This window comes from Brassica rapa, chromosome A02 (genome assembly GCF_000309985.2).
Source record: "Brassica rapa cultivar Chiifu-401-42 chromosome A02, CAAS_Brap_v3.01, whole genome shotgun sequence".
Classification (NCBI taxonomy): domain Eukaryota; kingdom Viridiplantae; phylum Streptophyta; class Magnoliopsida; order Brassicales; family Brassicaceae; genus Brassica; species Brassica rapa.
In genome coordinates, this window is record NC_024796.2 from 29,688,839 (window position 1) to 29,714,131 (window position 25,293).

At 34.4% G+C, this 25,293-nt stretch overlaps 4 protein-coding genes across 8 annotated transcripts; 1 reads left to right on the plus strand and 3 right to left on the minus strand.

Annotated features, from left to right (window-relative positions):
- Positions 1-4,511: 4,511 nt before the first annotated feature.
- Positions 4,512-4,969, minus strand: LOC103854925 (protein COBRA-like). The gene is made up of 2 exons (XM_009131891.2): positions 4,885-4,969; positions 4,512-4,798 (listed from the first exon to the last, which is right to left on the minus strand). Exons 1-2 carry the CDS (start codon positions 4,967-4,969, stop codon positions 4,512-4,514), a joined length of 372 nt encoding a protein of 123 aa, XP_009130139.2.
- A 395-nt stretch (positions 4,970-5,364) lies between these two features.
- LOC103854926 (kinesin-like protein KIN-4C) lies at positions 5,365-12,941 on the minus strand. Of its 2 annotated transcripts, none has more exons than XM_018656961.2 (26): positions 12,467-12,941; positions 12,208-12,354; positions 11,321-11,473; positions 10,994-11,247; positions 10,641-10,813; positions 10,423-10,547; positions 10,302-10,338; positions 10,126-10,217; positions 9,917-10,030; positions 9,727-9,840; positions 9,562-9,645; positions 9,287-9,488; positions 9,049-9,149; positions 8,873-8,971; positions 8,675-8,791; positions 8,488-8,604; positions 8,327-8,407; positions 8,006-8,077; positions 7,827-7,920; positions 7,723-7,754; positions 7,508-7,593; positions 7,345-7,416; positions 7,044-7,271; positions 6,767-6,932; positions 6,041-6,688; positions 5,365-5,963 (listed from the first exon to the last, which is right to left on the minus strand). In XM_018656961.2, exons 1-26 carry the CDS (start codon positions 12,575-12,577, stop codon positions 5,658-5,660), a joined length of 3,825 nt encoding a protein of 1,274 aa, XP_018512477.1. In that variant the 5' UTR covers positions 12,578-12,941; the 3' UTR covers positions 5,365-5,657. The 2 variants fall into 2 exon arrangements, with proteins under 2 accessions (XP_018512477.1, XP_018512476.1); XM_018656960.2 differs by having other exon boundaries at positions 7,044-7,274.
- A 1,755-nt stretch (positions 12,942-14,696) lies between these two features.
- LOC103854927 (transcription factor TCP5) lies at positions 14,697-17,522 on the minus strand. 2 transcript variants are annotated; one of them, XM_018656324.2, is made up of 4 exons: positions 16,746-17,522; positions 16,010-16,507; positions 15,349-15,841; positions 14,697-14,886 (listed from the first exon to the last, which is right to left on the minus strand). In XM_018656324.2, the coding sequence occupies exons 2-3, from the start codon at positions 16,461-16,463 to the stop codon at positions 15,390-15,392; spliced, it is 906 nt and encodes a 301-aa protein (XP_018511840.1). In that variant the 5' UTR covers positions 16,464-16,507; positions 16,746-17,522; the 3' UTR covers positions 14,697-14,886; positions 15,349-15,389. The 2 variants fall into 2 exon arrangements, with proteins under 2 accessions (XP_018511840.1, XP_018511839.1); XM_018656323.2 differs by lacking the exon at positions 14,697-14,886 and having other exon boundaries at positions 15,135-15,841; positions 16,746-17,516.
- A 1,842-nt stretch (positions 17,523-19,364) lies between these two features.
- Positions 19,365-25,291, plus strand: LOC103854928 (nuclear transport factor 2). Of its 3 annotated transcripts, XM_033284525.1 has the most exons (10): positions 19,365-22,456; positions 22,710-22,880; positions 22,951-23,230; positions 23,578-23,795; positions 24,033-24,198; positions 24,293-24,414; positions 24,486-24,551; positions 24,628-24,688; positions 24,785-24,968; positions 24,999-25,291. In XM_033284525.1, the coding sequence occupies exons 2-10, from the start codon at positions 22,710-22,712 to the stop codon at positions 25,051-25,053; spliced, it is 1,323 nt and encodes a 440-aa protein (XP_033140416.1). In that variant the 5' UTR covers positions 19,365-22,456; the 3' UTR covers positions 25,054-25,291. The 3 variants fall into 3 exon arrangements, with proteins under 3 accessions (XP_033140416.1, XP_009130140.1, XP_009130141.1); XM_009131892.3 differs by having other exon boundaries at positions 19,366-22,456; positions 24,785-25,291; XM_009131893.3 differs by having other exon boundaries at positions 22,278-22,456; positions 24,489-24,551; positions 24,785-25,291.
- Positions 25,292-25,293: the final 2 nt, after the last annotated feature.

The window sequence follows — 25,293 nt, forward strand, 5'->3', positions numbered from 1 at the left end:
TAACTTGTTCGTTAGTTTTGTTTTGTGCCTCCCCTTTGGCTTACGTTGTTTCCGTACCGTACGGTCTTTTCTTGACATTGCTTTTGAGGTTAAGAATAAGCAGATCAAGAACTCAAATCTTAATGAGTATTAAAGGAAAAAAAATGCCTTCTTTATATGTTTCGACAGCAAAACTACTATATATATTGTATATGGCTTCATGGAGAAAACATACATTTTGTTATATTTTATCAATACTTTAATTTGCGTTGAGTCCAGTTGTCGCTTACTAAATTTGTTCAACATTCTAGGCTGAACCACACCAGCAAAAATTTAGCATAACTAAATTTTTTTAAAATGAAAATTTATGTAGGCTAGCGTAGAGCTTTTGGACCAACATGCATAACAGTATAGTAAGACCCATAAGATTCGTTCATGAGTACTAGAAATAATTCAATTGATGCAATCACATTTTCTCTTTTGACGGAAAAGAGAGAGTAAGCCTATATATGAGAAGAGAATCTCAAACGTATGATACTCTTGATGTAAAAAAAAAAAAAACCCATACTAATTACCATTTTCGTATATACCTCTTTAACTAACTATATCGCTGACTAACTAACTCATTTGCAAAAGATAAAAAAATATTAGGTGTGATTTTTTTTTGTTGAAGTAATTATTAGGTATGACAGTATAGTAAGACCCATAAGATTCGTCTAACGATCTTAAGTGACCAATTGGTAATGTATTATTGTAGACTTGTAGTCACACTAATCCTTGTAGGATTAGCATATAGACTGCGACAAGAGTTATAATCAAACATTAGAACTATAATTTCGTCTGAAGGTTCAACTGTTTTTTTTTGTGGTGTCGGAACAGGGAACGTGTTCCGATAAGAAGTTAACAAACAACATTCATGTCGGTCACATGATTAATAATTTTCATGTCTGACCTCTGCGTGATATATATGCACACCATAAATTGATCTGAAAGATATTTGAGCGAGTACGATTGATAATTGAATGAAATATCAAATTGTGAAAGAATTGATAACTTATCCAAGTAATCAGCTTAATTATTATTATTATTTTCTGTTTTTTGGGACGTGTTTTTTTTTGTTTTTCTCTTTTTATTGTTTGATCAGAAACAATTAAATTTCAGTACATCATATTAAAGGGTGTTCGGTAAGCAAATATTTTGGCATAAACAAAATGCTCGCTCAAATCAAATGTATGTAAAAGTGTTATAGACTATATAGTATATACCAAAATTGCCTCATTTGGGTGTTGATGAGCCTTAAACATCTAAATGGATGGGTAGTACCCAAACATATTTGATTTCTCTGAATTGTTATTAACATAAGTTCGGTTCTCTCCTTGGTACGATACATGTTTGCCCTCTTAGATCAGAACTTTGGATCTTTTTCTCTTCTCATACCTTATGTTAAGTCCACATCTGAAGACCGCATATATTATATCCCACGTTGTCTTGTCAAACTTTTATGCCAATATATAGTGGACATAAACCCCATAATTTTCATTATTAATGTTTATATCGAATCATCCTTTTGTGAAATTTGAAAATGTACATTGATCGCTTAAAGCTTGTTGTTGTACGAGCATATCTCAACTAAGGACCATTTTAACATCACGCCTTGTCTTTTATCTGTGTGTGTACCACACTCAGTACATGATATTTTGTGCGCATATGGTATGTGAACTGTTTTTTTTTTTGTGTGAACAGTGAAACGAAATTCTTACTAGAGGACCATGATCATGATACTTAGTAAACCAGCTCTTTTTTCTATAATAGGAGAGGAGAGTGATGTCATATTAAAGAGATTCAATTTCAAATGATATAAGAGATGTATTCTCTTATTTCATACATGCCATAAATGATAAAACTACTTCCTCGAAATCCAAGCGAAGTGTTATTAATATGCATCTGTCCCAGCCAACTGCTAAGAGAGATGTGACAGACCGACGGTGTCTTGCTAATTCCCAGTTTAGAAGTGCTTCCGTTAAGCCAATTTATAGTGTGTTTAGAGTTTTCCGTTATATAGATAGACTACTATAATACATCTTTAACTAAAACTTCTTAAAGAGAAAAAGTTAAATTATTCTCTAATTCTGATTTTAAATGTTTATGTTTTTTTTTTTTTTTAATGTTTCAAAAAAAATGTTTATGTTTTTATTTAAAGGTCATAATAATTCCTGAATTTATACTACTTCTGACGATAAAATATATCTCAATGAGTTATTCACAGATAATAATTTCATAACTTCTATATGTATGTTAGGGTTTGGTTTAGAGCATATAGTAAGATACTTTTTCTTTTTTAATGATTGTTATTTTGAGAATTTCATCTAATGCACTACTATTTTTTGATAAAAAAGCAAATTAGTATTATTGATGGGATTTCTCAAACAACTATGTCGACCACAGTTATTATATAGCTTTGCCACAAGGGAAACAACGTCCCGTTTTCGAAGTTAATTCTGGGATCATCAAAACTTGACACGTATTAAGAATCTAGTGGAGTTTTAAAACCATTCGACAGGGGTGACTGCAAATAAATCTTAAGTGTGTTACATCGACGTCAACTCATTTGTTAGAAAAATGACAAAAAGTACTATGATTTGTTCACACGAAAAACCAAAGAAGATCGATTAGATATCCATGTAAGTAGTTTATCGACGTCCATATTTGATTTACATACTTTAAAACATTTATTGCTTTCTTTGCTTTTATGGAAGGATGGCAATTTTAGGGTTTAGGTGCAAATGTGGAATCGACAGCGCACATAAACTTTTCTAAAGCAACTTCTCACTTTGTCTTGTTTTGGATGAGATTCTCTCTGCTACACAACTAATCAAAGCCCCATTTTGCGAGTCCATCATCTCTTTCTATCTTGTGTGTCGTCTTTAGTGACATTGATACCCAGTATGATTCCCAATCAAATACTTATCTTTTGAAAAAGAAAGAACAATATTTGGTTATTTTCCCAAAAAAATGACTGAATTTAGTTCACTTCAAATGAAAATATTTTCAAGAATATACCATGAGGGTGTAAAAGACTACTAATTGATCGTGATTTCAATCATTTAACTGAAGGTTCATTAACATTTATATACCATGAGATCTGAATTTCAAATCTATAAAAAAAATTATTAACAATGTTGTAAATCATAGAATTTTTTTATAAATTTTAACATGGTGTAAAAAGAGCACTTAGACGTGAACCTTGGAGGCGTAGCTAGAAGTGAATCATCATAAAGTAAATAGAATTATTAGTTATAAATTCATTTATATACCATTTCATGATTCTTAATATCAGTCACCTTTAAAAAGCTACTAACTAGCCAGTGTGACAGTGTGCAACTAATAAAGTTTCCATTAATGAGCTATATTACTCTCATTATCACTCTAGGAGTATCTCTAACAAGATTTCATACCTTCAAATTCATTTATTTTTGGTTCTCCAACAAGTCTTCAAATTTTTAAATTATGAGGTTTCTATCTCCAAACACTATTTATTTATCATTTTACGAACTATAATTTTACCAATATTAGTTTTTGTATCATTTTAATTATTAAAATCATATTTCACTTATATATTCTAATTTATTATATATGTATACATGTTATTCATACATAAAATATATAAATATGTTAAATTAGTTATTATATAAAGTAATATTATGCATATGGACCATTTTTAACCTTCTCTCTAAGTCGATACACTTTCTTTTAAGAAGTTAAAGATTTAATCACTTGGTGAAACTAAAATATCCATATATAAGTTAAAAATATTCTGGTTTTTATTTTAGTAGGTATATATTATTTATTTATAAAAAATCTACTTCTACTTATATTTAATGAAGTTAATTAAGATTAAAATAAAAAATAGAAAAAAAATTAAAAATATATTTGAGGTTCCTTGCTAGAATACCTCAACATCAAACTTTCAGTCACCTAAAATATAAGAGAATTTTTTTTATTGCACGCTTTACTGCAACTTGAGTGCAAATTTATCTCCAACAATGTTGCATTGTCAATGTCATTGTCATTATTTCATTCTCCACAATATTAAGCAACTTATCTCCTTTAGCTTAGAAACCTTTTTCATCTTAGTCAATCTAACAACCTTAGAGGAGCTACACAACTTACATTCCCATTAACAAACGACCCATCAAAGTTACATCTGACCCATTTTCTTTTGCTTGTTGCTAGAATGAGTATTCTTCTCAGCTTTGTATGGTCTGAAGTCTGAACACCATAGTTGGTTTATGATATGTATGTCCATATAAACCATTGCGTATCACAGAGTAAACATAAATTAAAATGTACAGTATAACAGTAGCCTGAAAAAAATGTATATCTGAGATTACAACCTTTTTCGTATTCCCGACAATCTACAAAGAGTCAAAGACAGAACACAATAAAAAATAAAAACTATATAATAAATGAATCATTAACCTCTACCATACAAAACAAACCAGCCGGAGCCTCATAACTCTAGTAATCTTAGGTTACGTGGAGAACAAGAAGAAGAGAAGAACAGGTAAGAGCACAGCGGGGAAGACAGAGAACTGTTGCCTGAAACCACCGTTAGGAAGAAAAGGGTAAGTGTCAGGAGGAGACATGACACAATTATCTCCATTAAAGTAGATCCTACGAGGAAAAGCCCATCCTTTCTCAAACGTAAACGTTGCTTGATCCTTACGGAACAGAATCTCAGACTCCACATTCACAAGAGGCCCTGCTTCCGATAAAAAGTCATTATAGAACTTCACTCCCCATAACATGACCGTATCATCTACAAAAAAAAACACAAAAAGAATCAATCTTCATGATCACCCACAGAGAGGGGAGAGATAGAACAATAGAGTGAGTTAGTTTTACTTAGTCCAGCGTAAGGAGTGAGAGATTTGTAGTTGAAGCTGAAGATCTGAGTGATGTTGTCTAGGTTTGGATGTTGAGCGACCATGTTCCACTGCGAGTAGTTTAAACGGTAGTTGAAGTTTGTGATTGTTTTAGTTTAAAAAAAAAAAGTTCGTGATTGTGATCTTCACTCGCCACTACTCTTTGTAGTTCTGCTTCACGTGCCAATGGACTTTGATGGGACACAAGTGTCTCGTGCATTGCACCAGTGGTGGTAAAACTGTTTCTTTCTTAGTCGGTGGTGAGACAACAGAAGCTAAGTGCGGTGTGGCAAAATAATTTATACTTAAGAATTATTAATTTTTTTATGTAAAGATAAATAAAATGATAAGATCTAAAAATATAAAAACCTATATATAATTATAACTAAAAAGATTTATATATTTTGTAAAAATATATTTATATGTAAACATAGACAATTATGACGTCTGCAATAACGAAAATCTAAGATAAGTTTTCTTGTATTACTTTTGTTCAGAACTCTGAACCAAAATCTATGTAGGTCAAATACAAGAATTTCTTGAATTACATATCAAGTTTATGTTTCATCAGAAATTAGTTTAATACCAGAAGATATTAGGGAAGACAAACAGCTTAAAGAGGGAACATAACCTATTGACAGTGTTTTATGGTGTAGTAGGTGGAGACAAAATGAAGTATGTGGGTCTTAAGCAAAATACCTACAATAAAGATAACATTCCCTTGTTCCTCAAGCAACGTCTCTTGTTTCCTAGTTAGATCCGGCTAGTGTGGTTCTCCTTTTCATCTGAAGTTATACTTCCACTTGCCCTATCACTATTACTGACTGATTCTCCTACTACACTTTGGTCCGCATTTCTTTCCCTCAGCAAGTTGCTGCCGTTAGAAGACACTGACGTCATCGCCCTCGGTAACTTCAGTTTCAAACCGTTTGCTTCATCCAAAACCACCGGATGAGCTTCCTCCTGAGATGAGGTTGGTGGTGGTGGGTCCACAACAATCTGAAGGACAGGCTTCTTCAGTGTCTTTCTTTGGTTTGGCTTTGGCACATTGGACTTACCCTGAAAACGAAATTTGATCAATTTAAGATACATATCTCATCACACAGATAGATAAAGTATCAAATATAGAAACTTACCGTAGTGTTTCCTATGTCTGACAGAGGTTTTCTTCTTCCTTTGGCTCCTTCGTTACCATTAGTCTCATCCACTGACTTGTCAGCAAGAGCGGTTCGAAGCAGCAAAGCTCCACGTGAAGCAAGAGCTTGTTGTTGGTGTTCTCTGTCCTCTTCATTAAATTCCGAGGTGGAGATGTTCTGCTCTCCGCTTGTGTTTCTGTTGGAGCACTTGAGAGAAGAGCATCCACATGATGGGCCACAATACCCGTTTACAGCTAGGCACTGACACTTCATCGTCTTGCAAGAGGACTTCCTCGTACAAGTGCAACAAACACCAAACGGTGTCATGGGTTTCACTTCCTCATCAGTGTCCAACTTCTCTTCAAATGAACGCCTCAGCATCACGCTAGAGCTCCATCTTCCCAGTTTGGAGTACCGTCTCCTGTTCTGCTTGATCACTGATTCTTGTTCGGAATCACGCTCTGATTCCTGCTCAGGTTTCCACTCGTCATCCAAATCAGGATCATCCCGTTCATGCTCGGACTCTTCAGAATCCGAGCATGTGTCCATGTCTTCATTAACCAGAACCGAGTTTCTAACTTCAGGATTTTTCAACTCGTGCTCCCTGTCTAGACTCTCCTGTGCAGCCCATTTCTCCAATGCAGAGGCCTGTAAAACAGAGCAACCATTTCAAGATAGCTAAAAAGGATAAGACATCAACAATAGTGAAAGATGTTTCCTACTAACCTGTGCCTTCACCTGGTCCAAGAGTTCTTCTTTTTGGAACTCCAAGTGTCTAACAAAACTACTAAACTTTAATATTTTTTCTTTCAGGTCTCTGATAAGGATGTCTTTATCTCTGCAGTCCACGTCCTTGTCTCTGCAGGCCACATCTTTATCCCGAGCTAAACACCTTTTAAATTAAACAATGGACAGAAACAAGAATATAGAATGAGTTAGGAATCATATTTTGATATTAAAAAGCCAAAAAAAAAAAGCTTCAGTCATCAAGTGAGTTTTTCACCTTGCACTTGATGCCAAATTGAACAGATAGTTCATGATGTTCTTGGCGTCACCTAATGTTCGGACTTGGTTCCACCTTCCTCTTCCACCAAACACACGCTCGCATTCCTCTGCTTCGGATAATTGCGATGCCATGGAAACGAGAGTGCTTGAAGAGGTCGCAAGCATATTCTCCAGAGCGAAAATCCTCGAGTTTCTTGCACCAGGAGACATGGTATCACCATGAACGCTGCTTTGGTCAGAGAAGACAAGATGTTAAGTTGTGAACAGGTCAAAACCATTGTCTTGTCCAGATCACTCACCTTATCTTGGCATTCTTGAGCAACTCGTTTTCTTCTCTTAGCATTGCAACTTCCTTCGCCATTCTCGCTCTCCTGAATTTGTAGACAGGATTGATTTGAGAAATTTTAGTAAGAAGTGTTCATAGAATCAGGCCATAGAAACACACAATAATAAATCACGTACTCCTCCGTTTGCCTTTCGTATTCAGAACGCACTTCGTGAACCCGAACAGTGACTTCAATCTCATGCTCGATTGCTTGCATCAGTGCCTGCAAATAAATCATTAGAAAGTTGCCTTTGCGTTCAAAGCAAACACCAATGACCAAACTCTCCAGATCTAGCCAGTAACTGGAAAAAACAAAGCATCGGTATTATTTATTTTATTTGGTGGGTGTTACCTGAGTTCCTGGACCATTAACACCTGCACCACCTGCATATATAGTAAGATACTCAGTTAGTCATTTATACCAACAAAGAAAGAAGTTATCATACTGATACTCACTTAATGTCTCGCGTGAAGACGCCTTTCGAGTTTCTAAAAGCTCTTTAAGTCTTTTTGTCGCCTGAGATGCTTCTTCTGTCTTTCTTTGCAAAACCTGTTACAACCACAAGTTTTGAGCAGCCATGATGATAGAAAAGATTGAGACCATTGGTCTAGAAGTGTATACAAAAGGTGCTCACCAGCTTCTGTTTGTGATTCAAAGCGACGAGTTTGTGCATCTCATACTTATTTCTCCTTTCCTCTTTTTTGAGCTGGTTAAAATTTTAAATACAGTATAATGAGTGGGCAGAGGTTTCTGAAGCACATGTTATATTTGAATAGTGACTGAGAACAGGCCACTTGTCTAACTTATTCGCTAGTGGAGCACTTTCTATAAGTCAGGTCATTTTCCAATAAAAGTGACTAATGATAGAGACATGACACTTGTTCACTAAAGGAGCAAGACAGACGGCCTCAAGTCATCAAGAAGATTCTTAATTAGCCACAAGTTTCAAATATACCTGCATGACTTCCTTCTCTCTTGAAGCCTTCCAAGCCCTGAATTGTTCCGACTCTTGCTTAATTTTTTGCTGCAGTTGCACCTGAAAAGTACAATCAAAGCAGATAAGTTACGGAACTAAAATATATGCGCATAAATCGAGATCACGGGAAAACAACACACCTTCTGAGACTTAATTCTGTGTATATCTTCTTGCAGTTTTCTTGCTGCGTCGTCACTTTTTTGCTTTTGCCTCAAAAGTTGAGCTTGTCCATCTTGTTTCTTTTTCAACTCAGAAACCTAAAGAAACAATGCATCATGAAAAATCATATGTAGATTACGAGTATAGCTGAAAAAAAAGAGGCGTTACCTGAGTTTCAAGCATGTTCAGTTTATGAAGATACGACTCCTTTAGTTTCTGGGCACCACCATCCCCTGGGGCAGATGGTATACTTGCAAGGTTCTGTCTCAAACCTTCAATTTCTCTCTGCCAATGTAAATTTCATCAAATTAAGTCCACAAAATTCCATCAAATTAAAATATAAACCACAGACACTGTGACACTAACCTGCAACGCTCTTTTTTCCTGTTCAAGCTCGTGAACCTTTTTCTCGTAATGTTTTTTGAGAACAGACGTACCAGCATTCGAATGACTCTTCATTTCAGCCTTCATGAATACAATTGAAGTTTATATCCATGCAGTATAGGTAAAAGATGAGAGCAATCAAAAAATGAAAATAGTACCTCCTTTTCTTGAAGCCTCTTATCCAATTCTTTAAGCTCCATGTCCAACTTTTCTTGAACTGAGCAATGTTCAAGCTCTTTTTCTTGAAACTCGCTTTCATCTGCATACATGGAAAATCTGCTCAAACAGTATACTTATAAAGCAAATCATGTCATTTAATTAAACCAGGAAAAGAGTTGTCCAACTAATCAGAAAATATGTGTTTAAACTCTCAGAATTAGCATCTCAAGTACTGACCTATGACATCAATCACTGAGTCTTCACAATCCGCCAACTCGTTAGATGAAGGGAACAAAACGTTACTTGAGCGGGGCCCATCGTCAAAGGGATCAATAGAATCAGTATACTGGCAATTAGTGGGATTCAAGTTTTTGAAGTGTAACAGCTCTCCTTCCAACTCTTGAATTTTTGAAACATAGTTGTTGATCAAACCAGCATCCTGGAAGATTTAAAACTTTAGCAAAAAAGATCTTTGGTCACAGACTTAAAGTAAGGAATTAAGGAGACCACACCTCATTTTGGCTTGTTTCAATCTCATTCAAGGATTTACCGCTGCGTACAGATTCAATTGTCAATATAAGCTTGTCCTTTTCAACCTACATGAATGAGAACAAAGTGTTCAGTGCTAGATCCCATAAGAGTTGATCAAATCAAACACAATGATAATAGAAGAAAACCTGAGCATCATAAGCACGCTTTGATAAATGCTCACACGTAACTCTCCGTTCTTTAAGCTCATTTTGTAGCTCACGGTTGCTTGCCTCAAGCAGCGATATTTTCTGCTTGAGCATCTAACATTTATAAAAGTTTATTAAAATCATGTCACAAGCATTAATTGTATATGTTTGTCTTAGTTCAGATTGATACCTGGAGCTCATCAAAAGCACCACTGTCACCTCGATAGAACAGGAGTTCTGTTTGCAGCTGCTCGATTTGGCTCCGCATTTTCTGCATCTGTGCGGCTCCTGGGTCTCGATTAATCTGAGAAATGAAAACTTAGTAAGGTCCAAAATTTTTAATGGAATAGAAACATCAAACGTATTCATACCAGCAAGCGAGAACTATAATATTCATACCACTGCTTTGTTTTGTATGTTACGTGCACGGTTTGCATATTTCAAAGTATTTAGGGTCTCCTCAGCATTTGTATCAGCTGGACTCACACATGCTGCATGAGAAAATGTTATATTAGAGTTAATGTCTGAATACAAAACTCATTGTTTAAAAAAACTAATACATGTAGAAACCATACCGATCATCACCGTTTTGCTATTGCCACCAAGAGAATCCTAAATTACAGACAATTGTAGGTTAAACACACAAGTAGTTATAATTCAACTAACAAGGTTTAGAACAACAGAAAAAAAAATTACCTGAAGCAAACGTGTTAGCTTGCTGTCACGGTAAGGAACATGGCCTCCTTCCTTTCTCTTTCTCTCATCTCCTAATGCACTGATTACATTTCCTAGCGCCAATAAACCTTTGTTGATGTGAATGCCTGTTCAAACATAGAGAAAAGACCTTTCAGTTTAAACATTCTTCTCTTTTTACTAAAACAAAGAGAACATGAAGACATGTGATATCAGACAACCTTCTTTCAAGCGCATTCCATCGGCTCCTGTTCTTTTAGCACGCTCTGATCCTGCTAGATCCACCAAGTGAAGTTTTGCACATAGTATATCTTCGCCACCAACTTCACTCGTTCCTAAAGAACTGGAAACTTTCTTCTGTTCAAGAGTGATCGTGAAGATTGCATGGGACCGACTAAAAAGCAAGAGAGAAACACCACGTTAGCATATAGCCATATACATTCTTAGAAATTAGACTTTCTTAATAATCTGATCTAATACTGAGATTTCATCTTTATCCAAAAGCAATCATAATTCTAGGAAAGGATCCAGCACACTGTTTATGAAGGTTAACCAATTCACATCATAGACTCACCTTGATTGGCTATTCATGTTTGTGCAGGCAGTAGCACGGCAATGAGAGCCTTTTGCTAGATACGAACCCATTTCCTCCTTTGTCTTCACTTCCGCCTCAGTAACACCAGCCAAAGTGATTCCTCCACTGGCAGTCTCTCTTATCTGAATGGGAGCTCTAGAGAGGGCAACGTTCTTGGGATGAACCCCACCATCGTTTCTTAGGAGGGGCGGTGAGTTCGAGTCAAGCAGATCAAAAACGTCTTCCTTAAAAATCTGCGCTTTAAAAGATGCAAGTATAAGAATCAAAGCATATACAAATAACAACAAGCTCAACAGATGTGCTTACCTCAATAAAAGACACACGTATGAGAAGTTCGGTTGAGTCTTTGGTTGCTTCCGCTTTTGTGAATATATCTTCCATCACTCTTGGTATAATACCACCACTAGTTCCATCTCCACCGTAATTAGTACCCATGGTATACGTTTTACCTGAACCAGTCTTTCAATAACAACAAACAAAAACACAATCAAACCGATGAAACAAACCTAAAGAGCATCATGTAGCTCTAAAACTCAAACCTTTAAAACTCAAATCTAACCCAAAGAACATCATGTAGCTCTTAAAATCAAACCTTTAAAAACTCAAATGTTACTTTAAAACAACATGTAGATACTCAAGCCTTTTAAAACTCAAATCAAACAATGTATCTCTAAAACTCAAACTTTTTAAAACTCAAATCAAACCTAAAAACATCATGTAGCTCTAAAAATCAAACCTTTTAAAATTCAGATCAAACCTAAAGAACATCATGTAGCTCTAAAAATCAAACCTTCTAAAATTCAGATCAAATCCAAAAACGTCATGTAGCTCTAAAACTCAAATCTTTTAAAACTGAAATCAAACCTTAAATCGTCATGTAGCTCTAAAACTCAAATCTAAACTAAAGAACATCATGTAGCTCTAAAACTCAAATATAACCTAAAGAATATCATGTAGCTCTAAAACTCAAACCTTTTGAACTCAAGTCAAATCCAAAAACGTCATATAGCTCTAAAACTCAAATCAAACCTAAAGAACATCATATAGCTCTAAAACCCAAACCTTTTAAAACTCAAATCAAACCTAAAGAACATCATGTAGCTCTAAAAATCAAACCTTTTAAAACTCAAATCAAACCTAAAGAAAATCATATAGCTCGAAAAATCAAACCTTTAAAAGCTCAAAATCCTAACCTGGCCGTAAGCAAGAACGGTAGCATTGTATCCATTGAATAAAGCATCCACAAGTGGAGCAACACAGTGATCATAAATCTCCAGAGAAGGGTAGCCACCACTGCCAAAGACGAAATCATACGTGAACGTGTGTGAACCTATATGCACCTGTTTCAATCCACAAATTGAAAAACCCTTTAACTCATAACACACAAACCCTAATTTTTCTCGAAAACCCCCAAATGTTATAATCGAATCACACATTGCGATTAAAGTGTACCTGTGGGTCGTTGGGAGAGACTGTGATGCAATCGGTGCATCCGTTAAGAAGCTCCGGCGTGATTAACGGACGGACGTTGACGGCGACCCTGACGCACTCCGTGGCCTCCATCTCCTCCGACTAACGGAGCGGAAACCCCAGAAAAGCCCCTTGTTACGGATCCAATCCAGAAAACCCCAATCGAGGAACGGAGAGCTGTGGGGAGAAGAGAGAATTCAAATGAGAGAGAGAGAGAGTGGGAGAGGACATTAAAATGATATCGTTGTTTCGGCTCAAGTTTCAAATTCAAAGTTTCTTTGCGCACGTGAGACTATCACACGTGTGGACTAGAAACTAAAGGCCCGTTATTTTGCATTTCTTCCTCGTAAGCCCATTGGGCCTAGTTCAACTATTTTTTTTTGAATATTTATGTAAATATGAATTCGTTTTGATTTGAAAGCTAGCTTAAGCTTCTTTTAGTTAACAAAAAAAGAAGAGTATGATTGATGTTATAAAGAAAATGAGTATGATTTTTAGAAGAGTAGTTAAGTGGTCAAGTTTGCTTCATTACTGTTAAATGCATGCTCTGTATCTTTTCATCTTTCTTGTGAGTTTCTTCTTGCAGGTGAGATCTTTCACAAGACTGATATGATAAGCTGTTAGATATTTCACTTGTAGAGTAGAGAGTAGAGACCATCTTGGGTGCCTTTTCCTGATTGTGATTGTGATCTTCGCGCGTTGGTACTTGGTAGACAACTAAGAAGAGAATGATGCATCCGGCCCAAATTATCTTCCAAAGTTTTGTGGGATCCCATAATTTATATTGTTTAGTGGATTTGTTGGATAGGCTTAATTTGGAACTTATATATATACTTGCATCTCCTACAAAGAGATCATTTTTTTTTTGGTTTACAATGATCTATTTTTTATGTTTATTAGTAAAAAATTTATAAACCAAACTTAAGAGATGCATAAATTATTTAACGTTTATAGCCAATGGCAAGCTGATGTTATTAGTAGACTGCCTCTACATTAATTAAACTACAACATAAACTTGTAGACTATGAAAATCACACAACTCCAATTAATGAGTTCTAGTTAGAAAAAGTGTAAGAAAATATTCATGCCATTCAAAGTGTGAGGAGGTTCGGATGGATCTCCATATCGAGTTTTTATATTCCTTTATACTAATTAAAAATAAAATGGTATAAAATCTATGAGGTTTCTTTGGAAAGATATATCAGATATGCTTTTTCGTGGCCTACGTAAAATAGGAAACAAAAGTACCATAGATAATAGCCTCTGCAAGAAAAGAATTGAAAAGAAAAAGGAGTAAACAAAAGGAAGTGCATGCCTAACCGAGTGAATTATGTGAAAATGAAATAAAGTGGACCTGTTTTTTTCCTCCCTCTCTTAATTTTGAAGCATGCTGGTGATGAAAATGAAGTCTATAATCATATGGACCATATATTAAATACCCCATTTAAGATAAATCATATCTTTTTTTGAACATAGATAAATTATATCTTACCACAATTTTTTTTTTAAAACGTATATATTCTCTTGAGCAACGTATACATGAAATCTTGAGATATACATGTAGGTTGATGAATTACTAATCTCTAAGAACAAGCGCAGTAATACCCTTTAAGTATTAGACGGCTAGTTTTCAACCGATATGTGATTCAGAATCTTGGATGAAAGAAGAAGAAATAAAAATATAATTAATGGCAGATCTTTGAATTCTCTTGACAAGTGTGTGGCCATATATATCTAAACACATGATTTATAAAAAAAGATCCAAAAGGACCACCCAAAAAGAAAATAAGTTATGTTTTCAAAACCAATAATTTACCACTGGGGATTAATGGCCCTACAACTTAGAGAGAGAGAGATAGAACTAAAATTGGAAGATAGGGATCAGTGCTTGACTGCAACTCAGTTGCTGTCTTAACTGCTTCTCTTCTTTCACTTTCCTTCTCTGACTCCTCCAATCCCAATACTCACCATCATCTACTTCTCCTTTTCCTTTACATAGTAGTTGTTTATTTGTCTGATTGGTGGTATTATGACGCTATAAGGAGGTTCGACTCATATCATATGTGTCAATATTATATATCATAGATTATTCAGTGAAATAACGCTTTGACGCATATTTACACACGAGGCTAGGGCTTGGCATGCATTATATATTGCCGTACGCCTAAACATTGTGAACAGTAACCTATCTATACTTATAATTTTGTATCTATTAGTAGAATATGCATGTCCATAGTTTATTGATACATTCGTAGTCTGCCGGTACAAATATACGTAGTTGTAAATAAACTGAATGATGGTGGACATACAATTATTGGAAAATTATTGGTGTTTTTTCCTGATACATGACAAGCAACGACCCCATCAGTTTCTTTCATTTGAATTGTGCACAGCATAGTTTCCTAAATAATGCCATTACATGAATATTTAGCATTATAGCGCACGATTTGTAGCAATATGTTCAGAAATTTCTTAGCTAAATAGCAAATTTTGTATGTGCTAACTACATTCCAATAGTTATATTATGCACTCATGTTTTAGTAACATTGTCATGCCACTTATCAAAAAAAAAAAACATTGTCATGCCTAATTTGGAAGATGTATACTAGTACTATTGTTGCTTCTCATGTTTGTTGAATGAGACAGAGTGAAACATAAAGAAAACTTGTACGAATTGAGATACATTCAAGGGGAATTTATATAAAAGTAAAACAATCCAACAATAAGAAAATATATTTAATACTATAGTATATAAGAATACGTATGCATATAACATATGTATGTATAGTACATCTTATGAATGTTTCACGAGTCTGGATCATTGTCAATACTATGACGATCCGTATATTATGATTAAAGCTCACCTAATGATGAAACGGTCTAATCAAAGTTGAGTTACCCATCATCATCTGTTGTTGCGATTAGCATTGGAGCTAAAGAGCTGTAGATTCCCAGCTCCATCAACGACATGATGAGAAGCTCCGAGGAACGAAGGATACATCGGAAATAGAGAGCTCATTGTCGGAGGAGGAGGCAAATTGAGATTATTATTATAAGGAACATTAGGTATTGCGACAGTAACGTTATTACCGGATTGGTCTAGCGAGTTTTGAAGATGTCCGAGGTTGTAGTAAGAGGAAGCATTGCTGTTGTTGTAAGGATTGGTCAGAGAGAAATTTTGATGGCTAGTGTCGAAACCATGATCTTGATGATTACTATTCTCATCTTGTTTGATCCATTTCCCTTTATCTAGATCAAAACTCTCTCGCGGTGTTGTTGTAGTATCAGCAATTCTTGTTCTTGTTCTTGAAGAAGAGCCCCCGAGATCCCAACTTTCCAAGAAACCTAAATTGGTACCTGTAAACTAAGTCTCGTTAGTTCAACTCGAAAATCACCTAGGACTTAGAGGTCACATGATTGTAACCACTGAGACGAAAATAATATTACATTTTGTGATTTCGGGTCCAAGAAATTATATTTTTCATACCAGAAACTACTGGTATTTAAAAAAAAAAAATATTATACCTGGAAATACTGATGCTGCTGAGGTTGATGATGATTCTCCGAAGATGAGACTTGGATACATTTGGTTAAACCCTTGTGGGAATTGTAAAGGAGGGAGCTCGTCTACGTCATCTTTTGCTGCTTCGAGCAACCAATCAATGACTTTGCTTGGCTGACTCAGCCCTAATCTATCTTGAAGGTCGTAAACCTGAATCGCTGTTGGTACGGACAACCTTATCCTCCGGTCTCTAAGGCCACGGACTGTGCAGACTTTGCTGTGTCTGTCTTTGCCACCAAAAGTTCTTGAAACTCGTACGATTCTTGGATTCCTAAAAGCTGAGGTCCATTGCCTCGATGTTGGTACTGAACTTGGCTGATTCTGCGGCTGGAACATGCTGTTTAAATTTAATTGATGATTATGATCTCTTTCTTGATTTGCTTGAATCTCATCTTCATCGCAGTCTCTTGATCTCATCTCTATTAATTCACTCAATTAGTTGGTTTATGTGAAGAACAGATCTGAAACAAGAAGAGGAAAAAACTTAACTAATATATCAGCCAAAAGAAAATAAATAGTTCTTATAGCTTCTAATAATGGAGTAAAATTGAGGAAAAGTAATGGAAATTTTTCTTTCTTCAAATGTTTAAGAGAAAAAATCACATGGAAACAAATCAAATTAGTTGTGATTGATATCTAAGAAATGAAAGTTTGGATACTTATTTGAAATTCAAGCAATTCCATGTCACATGTTCTTACATGGATCAAAGACTGGTAAGCTTGACTTCCTAGTTGAAGATCTAGTTTGATAGAGAAGGAAGAAGAAGAAAGAAGAGATAAGAAGGCAGAGTATTTCTTTTTGGTAACTCGAATTTTTATTATAATGATTGATGAAGTTAAATTACAAATGAATTTAGATATATATTTTTATTATTATATTCCAGTCTCTAGGGTTTTATTTTGGTATGAAAGGAATTTATACACAAGGACAAAAGAGGCGCAATTTGTGTAGCGTATTGATACTCTGATGGGGATGTGCATGTTTCGTCTAACACTCAGAGTCACATAAGAATTTTATATAGGGAAATTTACCATAAATTCTATAATATTTAGTATTTGTTTTTCAGTAACCATCGTGGGTTCACTTTAATAGTATTTAATTTTCTTACCATGTTTGTAATCACTGTCGTGAATATTATATAATATTAAATCTCTTGTTTTGATTGGTAATTAACAACAATTTCGATATATGGTTAAAGTGATATTGTGATTTAAGAGAAAGCATACGGTTAAAACCATTTGCAAATGTTTAAACATTTAAAAACATTTAAGAAAATAAATATGCGGTTGAATAATAGCAATCCTACTATATAAAAGGAACTAAATCATTGCTTCCTAAGCCTATCCACATATGCACAAATATTCAAAACCAACCAATATGCCAGGTCAACAATTCGCAATTAAAAAATCAACAATTCGCAGCCTATTAGACCCATCTTCTAGCCCACTCCCGAGCCACTCTCTCATAAGCATAATCCCGTGTTCTAAACATCCAGTGTTAATTTTTTAAAACATTCAGTTTAGAAAATATATTTATATAAATGTTTTTTTCTTGAATAATATTTAATTATAATTTTTTGTATCTTTTTAACTTTTATAATAAAAATATTGTTTTCAGATAGCAACAAAATATATATAAGAATTATCTTATTTTTCAAATTTTTTATAATTTTATTATATTATTTTAGAATCAAATATTTAATATTAATATAACATATAAATTTTATATGATTAAAATAAAATTCGTTTTTAATTATATATAAAATTCATTAAGGGTATTGTTTTAATTAACACATTAGCAAATCAGTTAGAAATTAGTAATAAATCAATAACCTATCTAAAAGTCTAAAACCTAATAAAATATGACAAAAAAGAAAAACTAACTAAATTTTAATATAAAATAGAAATTTAATATTATTAAAATAAAATTCATTTTTAATATATATATATATATATAATATTAATTAAGGGTATTTTTTAAATTAATAAATTAGTGACTTAGCTAAAAATAAATAATAAATAATAAATCAATAATTTAGCTAAAACCTAATAAAAACATGACAAATAAGCAAATTTACTAAAATTATTGATAATATAAAATATGATTGATTCTTTAATACAAAACTAAAATAAGAGTTTTGTTAAATAAAACATAAGTTTGCCGTATCGGTGTTACAAAAAAAACAATCATTAATAGTGTCGTAGGAATTATGTCTTTCCCATTAGCGAATAAAATTGAAGCAGAGTGTTGGAGGATAGCTCAACGTATAGACGAGATTATGGAGATTGATATGGGAGTTGAGGTAACGGACACAACTGTTCCTACATAAAGAAACGCTCCTGCTAGACATCCTGGATAAATGAAAGAGACATATCTGGACTTGGCTTTATGTTAATGGATGGTGACTTTCCAATGCTGTTTGGAGTAAGGGCCGATATACACGCACCAAATCACCACTGCAAGCGGAAGCTGAAGGTTTACTATGGGCAATGCAAATGATACTGAAGTTTGGACACAGAGAGATGATCTTTTAATCGACTGTGAACAACTGGTTATACTCATTCAAAAGGAGGAAGATTAGCATGCGTTGGACTCGGAGCTCGACGAAATACAGGCTGTATCCAAAGAATTTTCTGAACTTTCTATTGCTTATATTCTTAGATCTTTAAAATTCCGTACGAATAGCCTAGCAAAAGGTGTCCGATCACGTGCATCTCGATCAGCTTTTGTAAACCCTTTTGCACCAAGTTGGCTAGCTCCACAAGCTAGCATGAGGGTGCCAAAAAAAAAGAATAAAGTTGAAAGTGAAACTAAATATTCCAATGAACAAATTTATCAGAAGTCCATATTTATGTGGATGTTTATATGGGACAACAATTTTTTTTAGACAATTATACAATATAGTCACGAAAATCAATCCTAAAATATATAATTTAAAAAAACTATTTAAACAAACCATCAAAATTTTCAATATTACACCAAATAAGAATATAAAGACCAACTATATTCTCTTCGTGTATAATGTTTGGTAAGATTCAAAAAAAAAACTTACTTTACAGTAAAGAAAAATTAGATTTTTAATTTCAAATTTACAGTAAAAACATAACATTTTATAAAACTAAACAATTGACATAATAGTACAAAAATATGAAAAAAAAATCAAAATACTATCAGCGCGTAGCGCGGACAAGGACCTAGTAAATAGTAACAAGAGGTCGGCTAAACACAAAATAATTTTAAAAAAGAAGCTGAAGAAGGGTAAAATAAAAGTTTAAGTTCTAAAAAAACATGAAAAGTTTATGATATAAATTGTTGAATTATATTATTAAATAATCAACTTGTTGGAATCCCAACTGAATTTAGTGATGAAGAAATGTAGACTTTGTTAATTCCAAATTGTTAAGATTTGAGAATGATTTTATTTCTAGTAAGGGTCTCTCTTTGAGATAGAGAATGGACCAAAGAGTGTAGGTTTTTCTTTAAAGCATCTAATGCTTAAATTCTCACAAAGAGATTTGTGTCCCACTTTTCTCTTCTATGTGTCTTTGCCAGTGAGATTTTTCCTACAATCACACCATTTTTCTTTCCTCTTTGTATCTTATATAAAGTCTTCTATAATTGACCCAATGGTTGTTACAAATGAAAATTATTTGTGTTATATATATTGACATATATAGTTTAAAATCCAGAATTGCATCAATAATTTTGTATATTCATAATTTTAATCAAAATTCATTGCAACAAAATTTGCTCCGACTTTCCGAGCATAGGATCTTGTAAACATGCATATACGTTTTACGTACATATTTTTTTTGTATTCAAGCATATAAATACATGTACATGTTTGGTACTATATTTGGCTGAATCATGTCAAAGCTCTGCAAAATTTAAAAAATTCAGCCTGCTCAAATAAGTTCTCCATGTGCATTTTTAGTTAACCAGGTTGTTTTCCTTTGCTATAATTAATTTCTCAAGATAAGTATAGCTAGCTAGGCACTAGAAACCCTAAGTCACTCTATATGTTATCACTTACCAGTTACGCCCCTTTAAGAATGCTTACATGCATGCCTGTACTTTTTCAACATACTTTCCTTTTTGGAATTTCTATCTTACCACTGAATTCAAATTGAATATATATTGAGGAATTGTAAGAAAAAAAACAATTGTTGGAGATGTCGGAGAAGAAAATGTCGATTGTTGTCCCATGCGTAGAATTTGAAAATGATGGTGGCTGAACAAAGAATGTTACTAATTAACCGTATATTGCCACCAATAGAAATATGAATTTGTGTTCTTTTTTTGAAGATTAATTGGTTTTCTAGAAATTAAACTTTGTCATGCCTGGTTAGTGCCAACGATCTAATAGTTATCTTTGTAGCTTGTTTCAACATGATTGTTGCGCAAACAAATTTTTTATATTTATTATGGTTGATGATCTAGATATGATTGACTAAAATATACTATTTCAGTTCATTATTTATCATTTTGAGATTACTAACACAACTCATTAACCATACTAACCCAACTGAATGACGCTGAAAGAAGAAATTACAGTGTTTCAATCATCCAATAACCATTCGGAACCACAATGTTGGAAACTAATGAACTTATAGTATATGTTTACCTTTAGACACCATTAGTGATATATGTGTATATATCACTAAATTATATGACTTAATTAGTGATAACTGATAACCTTACATATGAATAAAATACATTTTAGGGTAGCGAATTAGAAAATATTTTTTTGGTTCTGAGCCGTCGTTGTCGGGTCCGAACGTCAGTAAATGCAGAAGGCTCATGCTGAGACAGACAACGACATGTCCTTGTAAGAGACAAGACCAAAAGGAGTAAAACCACCAAAAAGTTAATTGGGTTAGTTAACTACTTAAATAACATACCCATATATACATATATGTATATACTTGATGATGCTGATGCTGACATGATGACATACATACATAACTGCTCCTCCTTTTTGTATTATTGATGCAGTAAAGGTGCCTCCAGAGTATGCTGCACATGAGAACACTAGTGTAACTATCCGTTTTCTCTCTGTGCTTTACTGTTACATTACCAAAACCACTCTATACATGCATCTTCATACTGGGGAGATAAACAGTAATATGAAAATCACGGTTTATAGTTACATGTCAAGACAAGGATATGCTTTTATGGATATGGGTTGTAAAGGACCCACAAGGTAAGAAAAATTTGATTAACATGATTCTTTTCAATAATCTTATTTATACTATTTCCGTTTCACTTTAAATCTTCAAGTGTTGTTTTAGTAACTTTTTCAGTTTAATTAAGTGATGTTTTCAAGTTTTTATACACAAATTAAATGTTATTTGTAGACATCATTATTCTGTGGTCTGATTTTTATTGGTTGAATAAGTTATAGTTATTGTTTTTTAATGCAAACAAAGATAAATTGAATAAAATCTAGTAATTCATTTCAATTATTTTCAAACAGATGATATGAAAACACTCGGAAAGCTAGATGGACAATAAAATATTTTAATTTTTTATGGACAAAAACAGAAGAAAAGATGATCGGAGGTCATTAACTCAACTGGAGACGATTCTAACTACTGTGTACATGTAGTTTCGGATCTAAAGGATTATGGACTTCGGTCCGTACCTCTCATGTCATGGTATTCACAAAAAAAAAAAACAGAAGAAAAGTGATTGTCATCACTGTATGTTTCTTGATTGACCTGAGAAGATAATTCAGCAACCTATTGGAAAAAAAAAATTAAACACAAGCTTTCATTTCTCACGGAAACAAATTGTATGCTAAAAAATATTAATCACTCCAAAGAAGATAAAATGAACATTTAATTATATTTATAAATTTAAGACATAATTTCAAAAAAGAAGTTAGACATATAATTACTAGCTTCTAAAACTATATCATCATCTTTAAATAAATCATTAATATTTTTTTGAAAGAAGGTCTATAAACAATTTGAGACAACAATGTTGATTATAAGCTAGTTCATCAAGTAAACCAAACTAGGTAATTGGCATCACAAAACCTGATCCAATGATAGACTTAGCTTGTGGGCACAAATCACCTAAACTGAAATCTCCGGTGAAAGTCACACCACACGTAGACAAAATATTATATATCCATGGAAAAACTCATTGCAAGAACACTAGAAACTTAACCCAAGGCCCATAATGGACTTTAAAAAAAAGAATAGAACTATAAAAGAGATTACAGACAAGCCCAATGGGCCGCACCGAACCGAAGTTAACTGAAGCTGAACTAAAAACTCCGTACTAAGTTTTGTTCCTTCTCACACGCTCACTCTTTCTCTGTCGCTGTCTCGCTCGATCCTTCCTCTGTTTCGTAGCTTCTGCAACAGATCTCTCTCTCTCTCTCTCCATCTCTCAGATCACGGTAAGTACAACACTACACTTCCTCATTCGATCTCTTCCATTGTTAATCTTTATAGATTTGGTCAAAACCTTAATCTCTCTTGATCTTGACTCATTCTTCCATTTACTTTTCTTCTCTATTCATTTAAAAATCTCAAGACTTTCTATTTTGGATCGTTGACTTTCTATTAGGATCAAATGATGCACTATACATTATACACAGCTATGTTAACTTTTGTTAATAATAATAATACTGTTACTGTGTCTATATATAGATGGCACATAGCACTTCCCCTGGTGCTGAGGTCGTTGGACGTGCCTTTGTGGAGCAGTACTATCACATCCTCCACCAATCGCCCGGTTTAGTTCACCGGTTCTATCAAGATTCTAGCATGTTAACCAGACCAGATGTTACCGGTTCTGTAACCACTGTCACAACTATGCAAGTGAGATTTGTATGCTCTTAAAACTCTATTAAACTCTTCAACTTTGGTAGATTAACTTGTTGGTTCTCAGGCGATCAACGAGAAGATTATGTCGTTGAAGTATGAAGACTACACGGCCGAGATAGAAACTGCTGATGCTCAGGAGTCTTATGAGAGAGGCGTTATTGTCTTGGTGACTGGAGGTTTAACCGGGAGTGATAACGTGAGGAAGAGGTTTAGTCAGACTTTTTTCTTGGCTCCACAAGACAAGGGTTACTTTGTCTTGAACGATGTGTTTAGGTTCCTTGAGGAGAAAGATGTGGCAGCACACAATGGAACCACCAGGGATGTTCAGGCACCTGTGGAGCCAGGTACGATGTTTTTTCGGTTAGGACCGATCCTAACCGAAAATATTTTAGGATTTATACGATTCAAATTAGTTTAAAACGTTCTAAATCGGTTAAATTCAGTTAAAATCAATTATATTAGTCTAAATATGTTAAATTAAGCAATAAAATTAGTACAAATCCACAGATTTGTCTAAATTCTTTTGTTTAGCATATCTAGATGAATTACTCGAAATAATTTTATAGTTAAACTCAAAAAACTAAAATACCATATAAAATATTTATAAAATAAATTAATTAGGCCCCGAATAATCTGCATAGCCATTTCTTAGCGTTGGTTAAGATATTAATATCCCCTTACTTCTTGTCAGAACGTGTTGTTGTTAGTCATGAGGCTGAGGTGGAGCCTGAGCCAGTTGCTTCTATTGAGGAAGATCTTGACAATGTGGCGGAGGTGTATGATCCTTGTGAGAAAGATGAAGGTGTTGTTGTTGACGCTGAGCCTATTCAGCCTCCACCTCAATTAAGTCACAGTGAAGTCCCATCAGTGCCTCAAGGAGATCCTCCTAAGCATTCATATGCTTCTATTGTGAGTCTTAACTGCTTCATATATGTTTTTTTAGTAATGTTCAAAAAATCGTTAGGCGGTAATTAGGTGTTTTATAAAGGATTATTGATTAGGCTGAGCTTAGACCGATTTTTTTAAAAGTATGGACCCAATTTGCTGTCTAGACCGATCTTTTTAAAAGTATGGACCCAATTTACCGTCTAGAATTTTTTTTTGTTTTATAGTAAACGTTACAAGTCTTTTGTGTGATTTCAACAGCTCAAACTGATGAATAGCAGTCCAGCACCAGCACGTGTTGTTGCTCGGAACAAGCCAAGACCAGCTCCGGTTAGTACTAATCAGAGACCAACTGCTACTCCTCCTGCAGCATCTGAAGCTTCAGGTGTGGAGAATGTTCAAAACAGTAACAATGTTGATGTGGAAGGTCAGAACATTCTTTTCATCTTACTGTTTGAGTATGCACATGAAGTCACTTTGGTTATTGATTTTTTTTTTTTGTGTCTGCTTGTTATTTACAGATGATGGTCATTCGATTTATGTCCGAAACTTACCGTTTGACGCTACACCAACACAACTTGAAGAGGTGTTCAAGAGCTTTGGTGCTATCAAGCATGAAGGGATTCAAATCAGGAGCAATAAGGTTTGTTACGTTGTCACCTCCAAAACTACTTGCTTACTGGTTTCTTTACACTTTGTTTTGTGATTCTTTAGCAGCAAGGTTTCTGTTTTGGTTTTGTGGAGTTTGAAACATCTAGCGGCAAGCAGAGTGCACTCGAGGTAAAACCATAGCATCTTCTTGTATCTTTCTTGGAGTTGAGAGTCTGACTGACTCTTTTTGTTGGTACTTGCGTAGGCCTCGCCGGTTACAATTGGTGATCGGCAAGTTGTTTTAGAGGAGAAGAAACCAAACAGAGGTAACAAAAGCATGAGAGACATCATCAAGAAGAAGCTTGTGGTTTAATATGAAGAGGTTTGTATATATGAAAAGATGTTTTAATGTATTGTAACAGGCAACAGTGGAGGTGGTGGTAGGGGAAGGTACTTTGGAGGAAGAGGAGGTTTCAGAAACGAAAGTTTTAAAGGAGGACGTGGTGGTGGAGGAGGAGGAGGAGGAGGAAGAGGAGGTTATGGTAGAGGTGAGTTTTCTGGTAGACCAAAGAGCTCAAACACACGGAGTGGAGGAGAAGGTTACCAGAGAGTTCCTCAAAACGGAGGAGGCAGTGGAAGAGGAGGTGGAGGAGGAGGACGTGGCGGGCCTCGCGGTGGTGCTTCATCTTGACTTTGCATTTAGTAGTGCATAAGAGAGTAGTTTTAAGTTTTGTTTTACATCTATTTTTCTTTGCCTTACTACTTGAGTTTAGTTGATATTGGCACCGTTTTTGGCTTTTCTATATTTTTGGTTGGCTTAGTTTTTCGATATTCTTGCTTTTCATCCTTTAATTCTTCACTAAGAAGTGAGAACTTTCTTCATAAACATTAATTTTCATAAGAAATCCATTTCATAGTTGTGTTCTTGATG

Excerpts from the sequence above, each read along its gene's own strand:
- LOC103854926 (XM_018656960.2), bottom strand. The coding sequence starts at position 12,577 with ATGGAGGCCACGGAGTGCGTCAGGGTCGCCGTCAACGTCCGTCCGTTA. Across the intron at positions 9,841-9,916 it reads GTGCTTTTGATGAGCTCCAG|ATGCTCAAGCAGAAAATATC; the intron begins GTATCAATCTGA and ends TATAAATGTTAG. Across the intron at positions 7,275-7,344 it reads CTCAAGAATGCCAAGATAAG|CAGCGTTCATGGTGATACCA; the intron begins GTGAGTGATCTG and ends CTCTGACCAAAG.
- LOC103854928 (XM_009131892.3), top strand. The coding sequence starts at position 22,710 with ATGGCACATAGCACTTCCCCTGGTGCTGAGGTCGTTGGACGTGCCTTT. Across the intron at positions 22,881-22,950 it reads CCACTGTCACAACTATGCAA|GCGATCAACGAGAAGATTAT; the intron begins GTGAGATTTGTA and ends GTTGGTTCTCAG. Across the intron at positions 24,415-24,485 it reads TTCAAATCAGGAGCAATAAG|CAGCAAGGTTTCTGTTTTGG; the intron begins GTTTGTTACGTT and ends GTGATTCTTTAG.
- LOC103854927 (XM_018656324.2), bottom strand. The coding sequence starts at position 16,463 with ATGAGATCAAGAGACTGCGATGAAGATGAGATTCAAGCAAATCAAGAA. Across the intron at positions 15,842-16,009 it reads AGCAGCATCAGTATTTCCAG|GTACCAATTTAGGTTTCTTG; the intron begins GTATAATATTTT and ends CTTAGTTTACAG.
- LOC103854925 (XM_009131891.2), bottom strand. The coding sequence starts at position 4,969 with ATGGTCGCTCAACATCCAAACCTAGACAACATCACTCAGATCTTCAGC. Across the intron at positions 4,799-4,884 it reads CACTCCTTACGCTGGACTAA|ATGATACGGTCATGTTATGG; the intron begins GTAAAACTAACT and ends TTTTTTTTGTAG.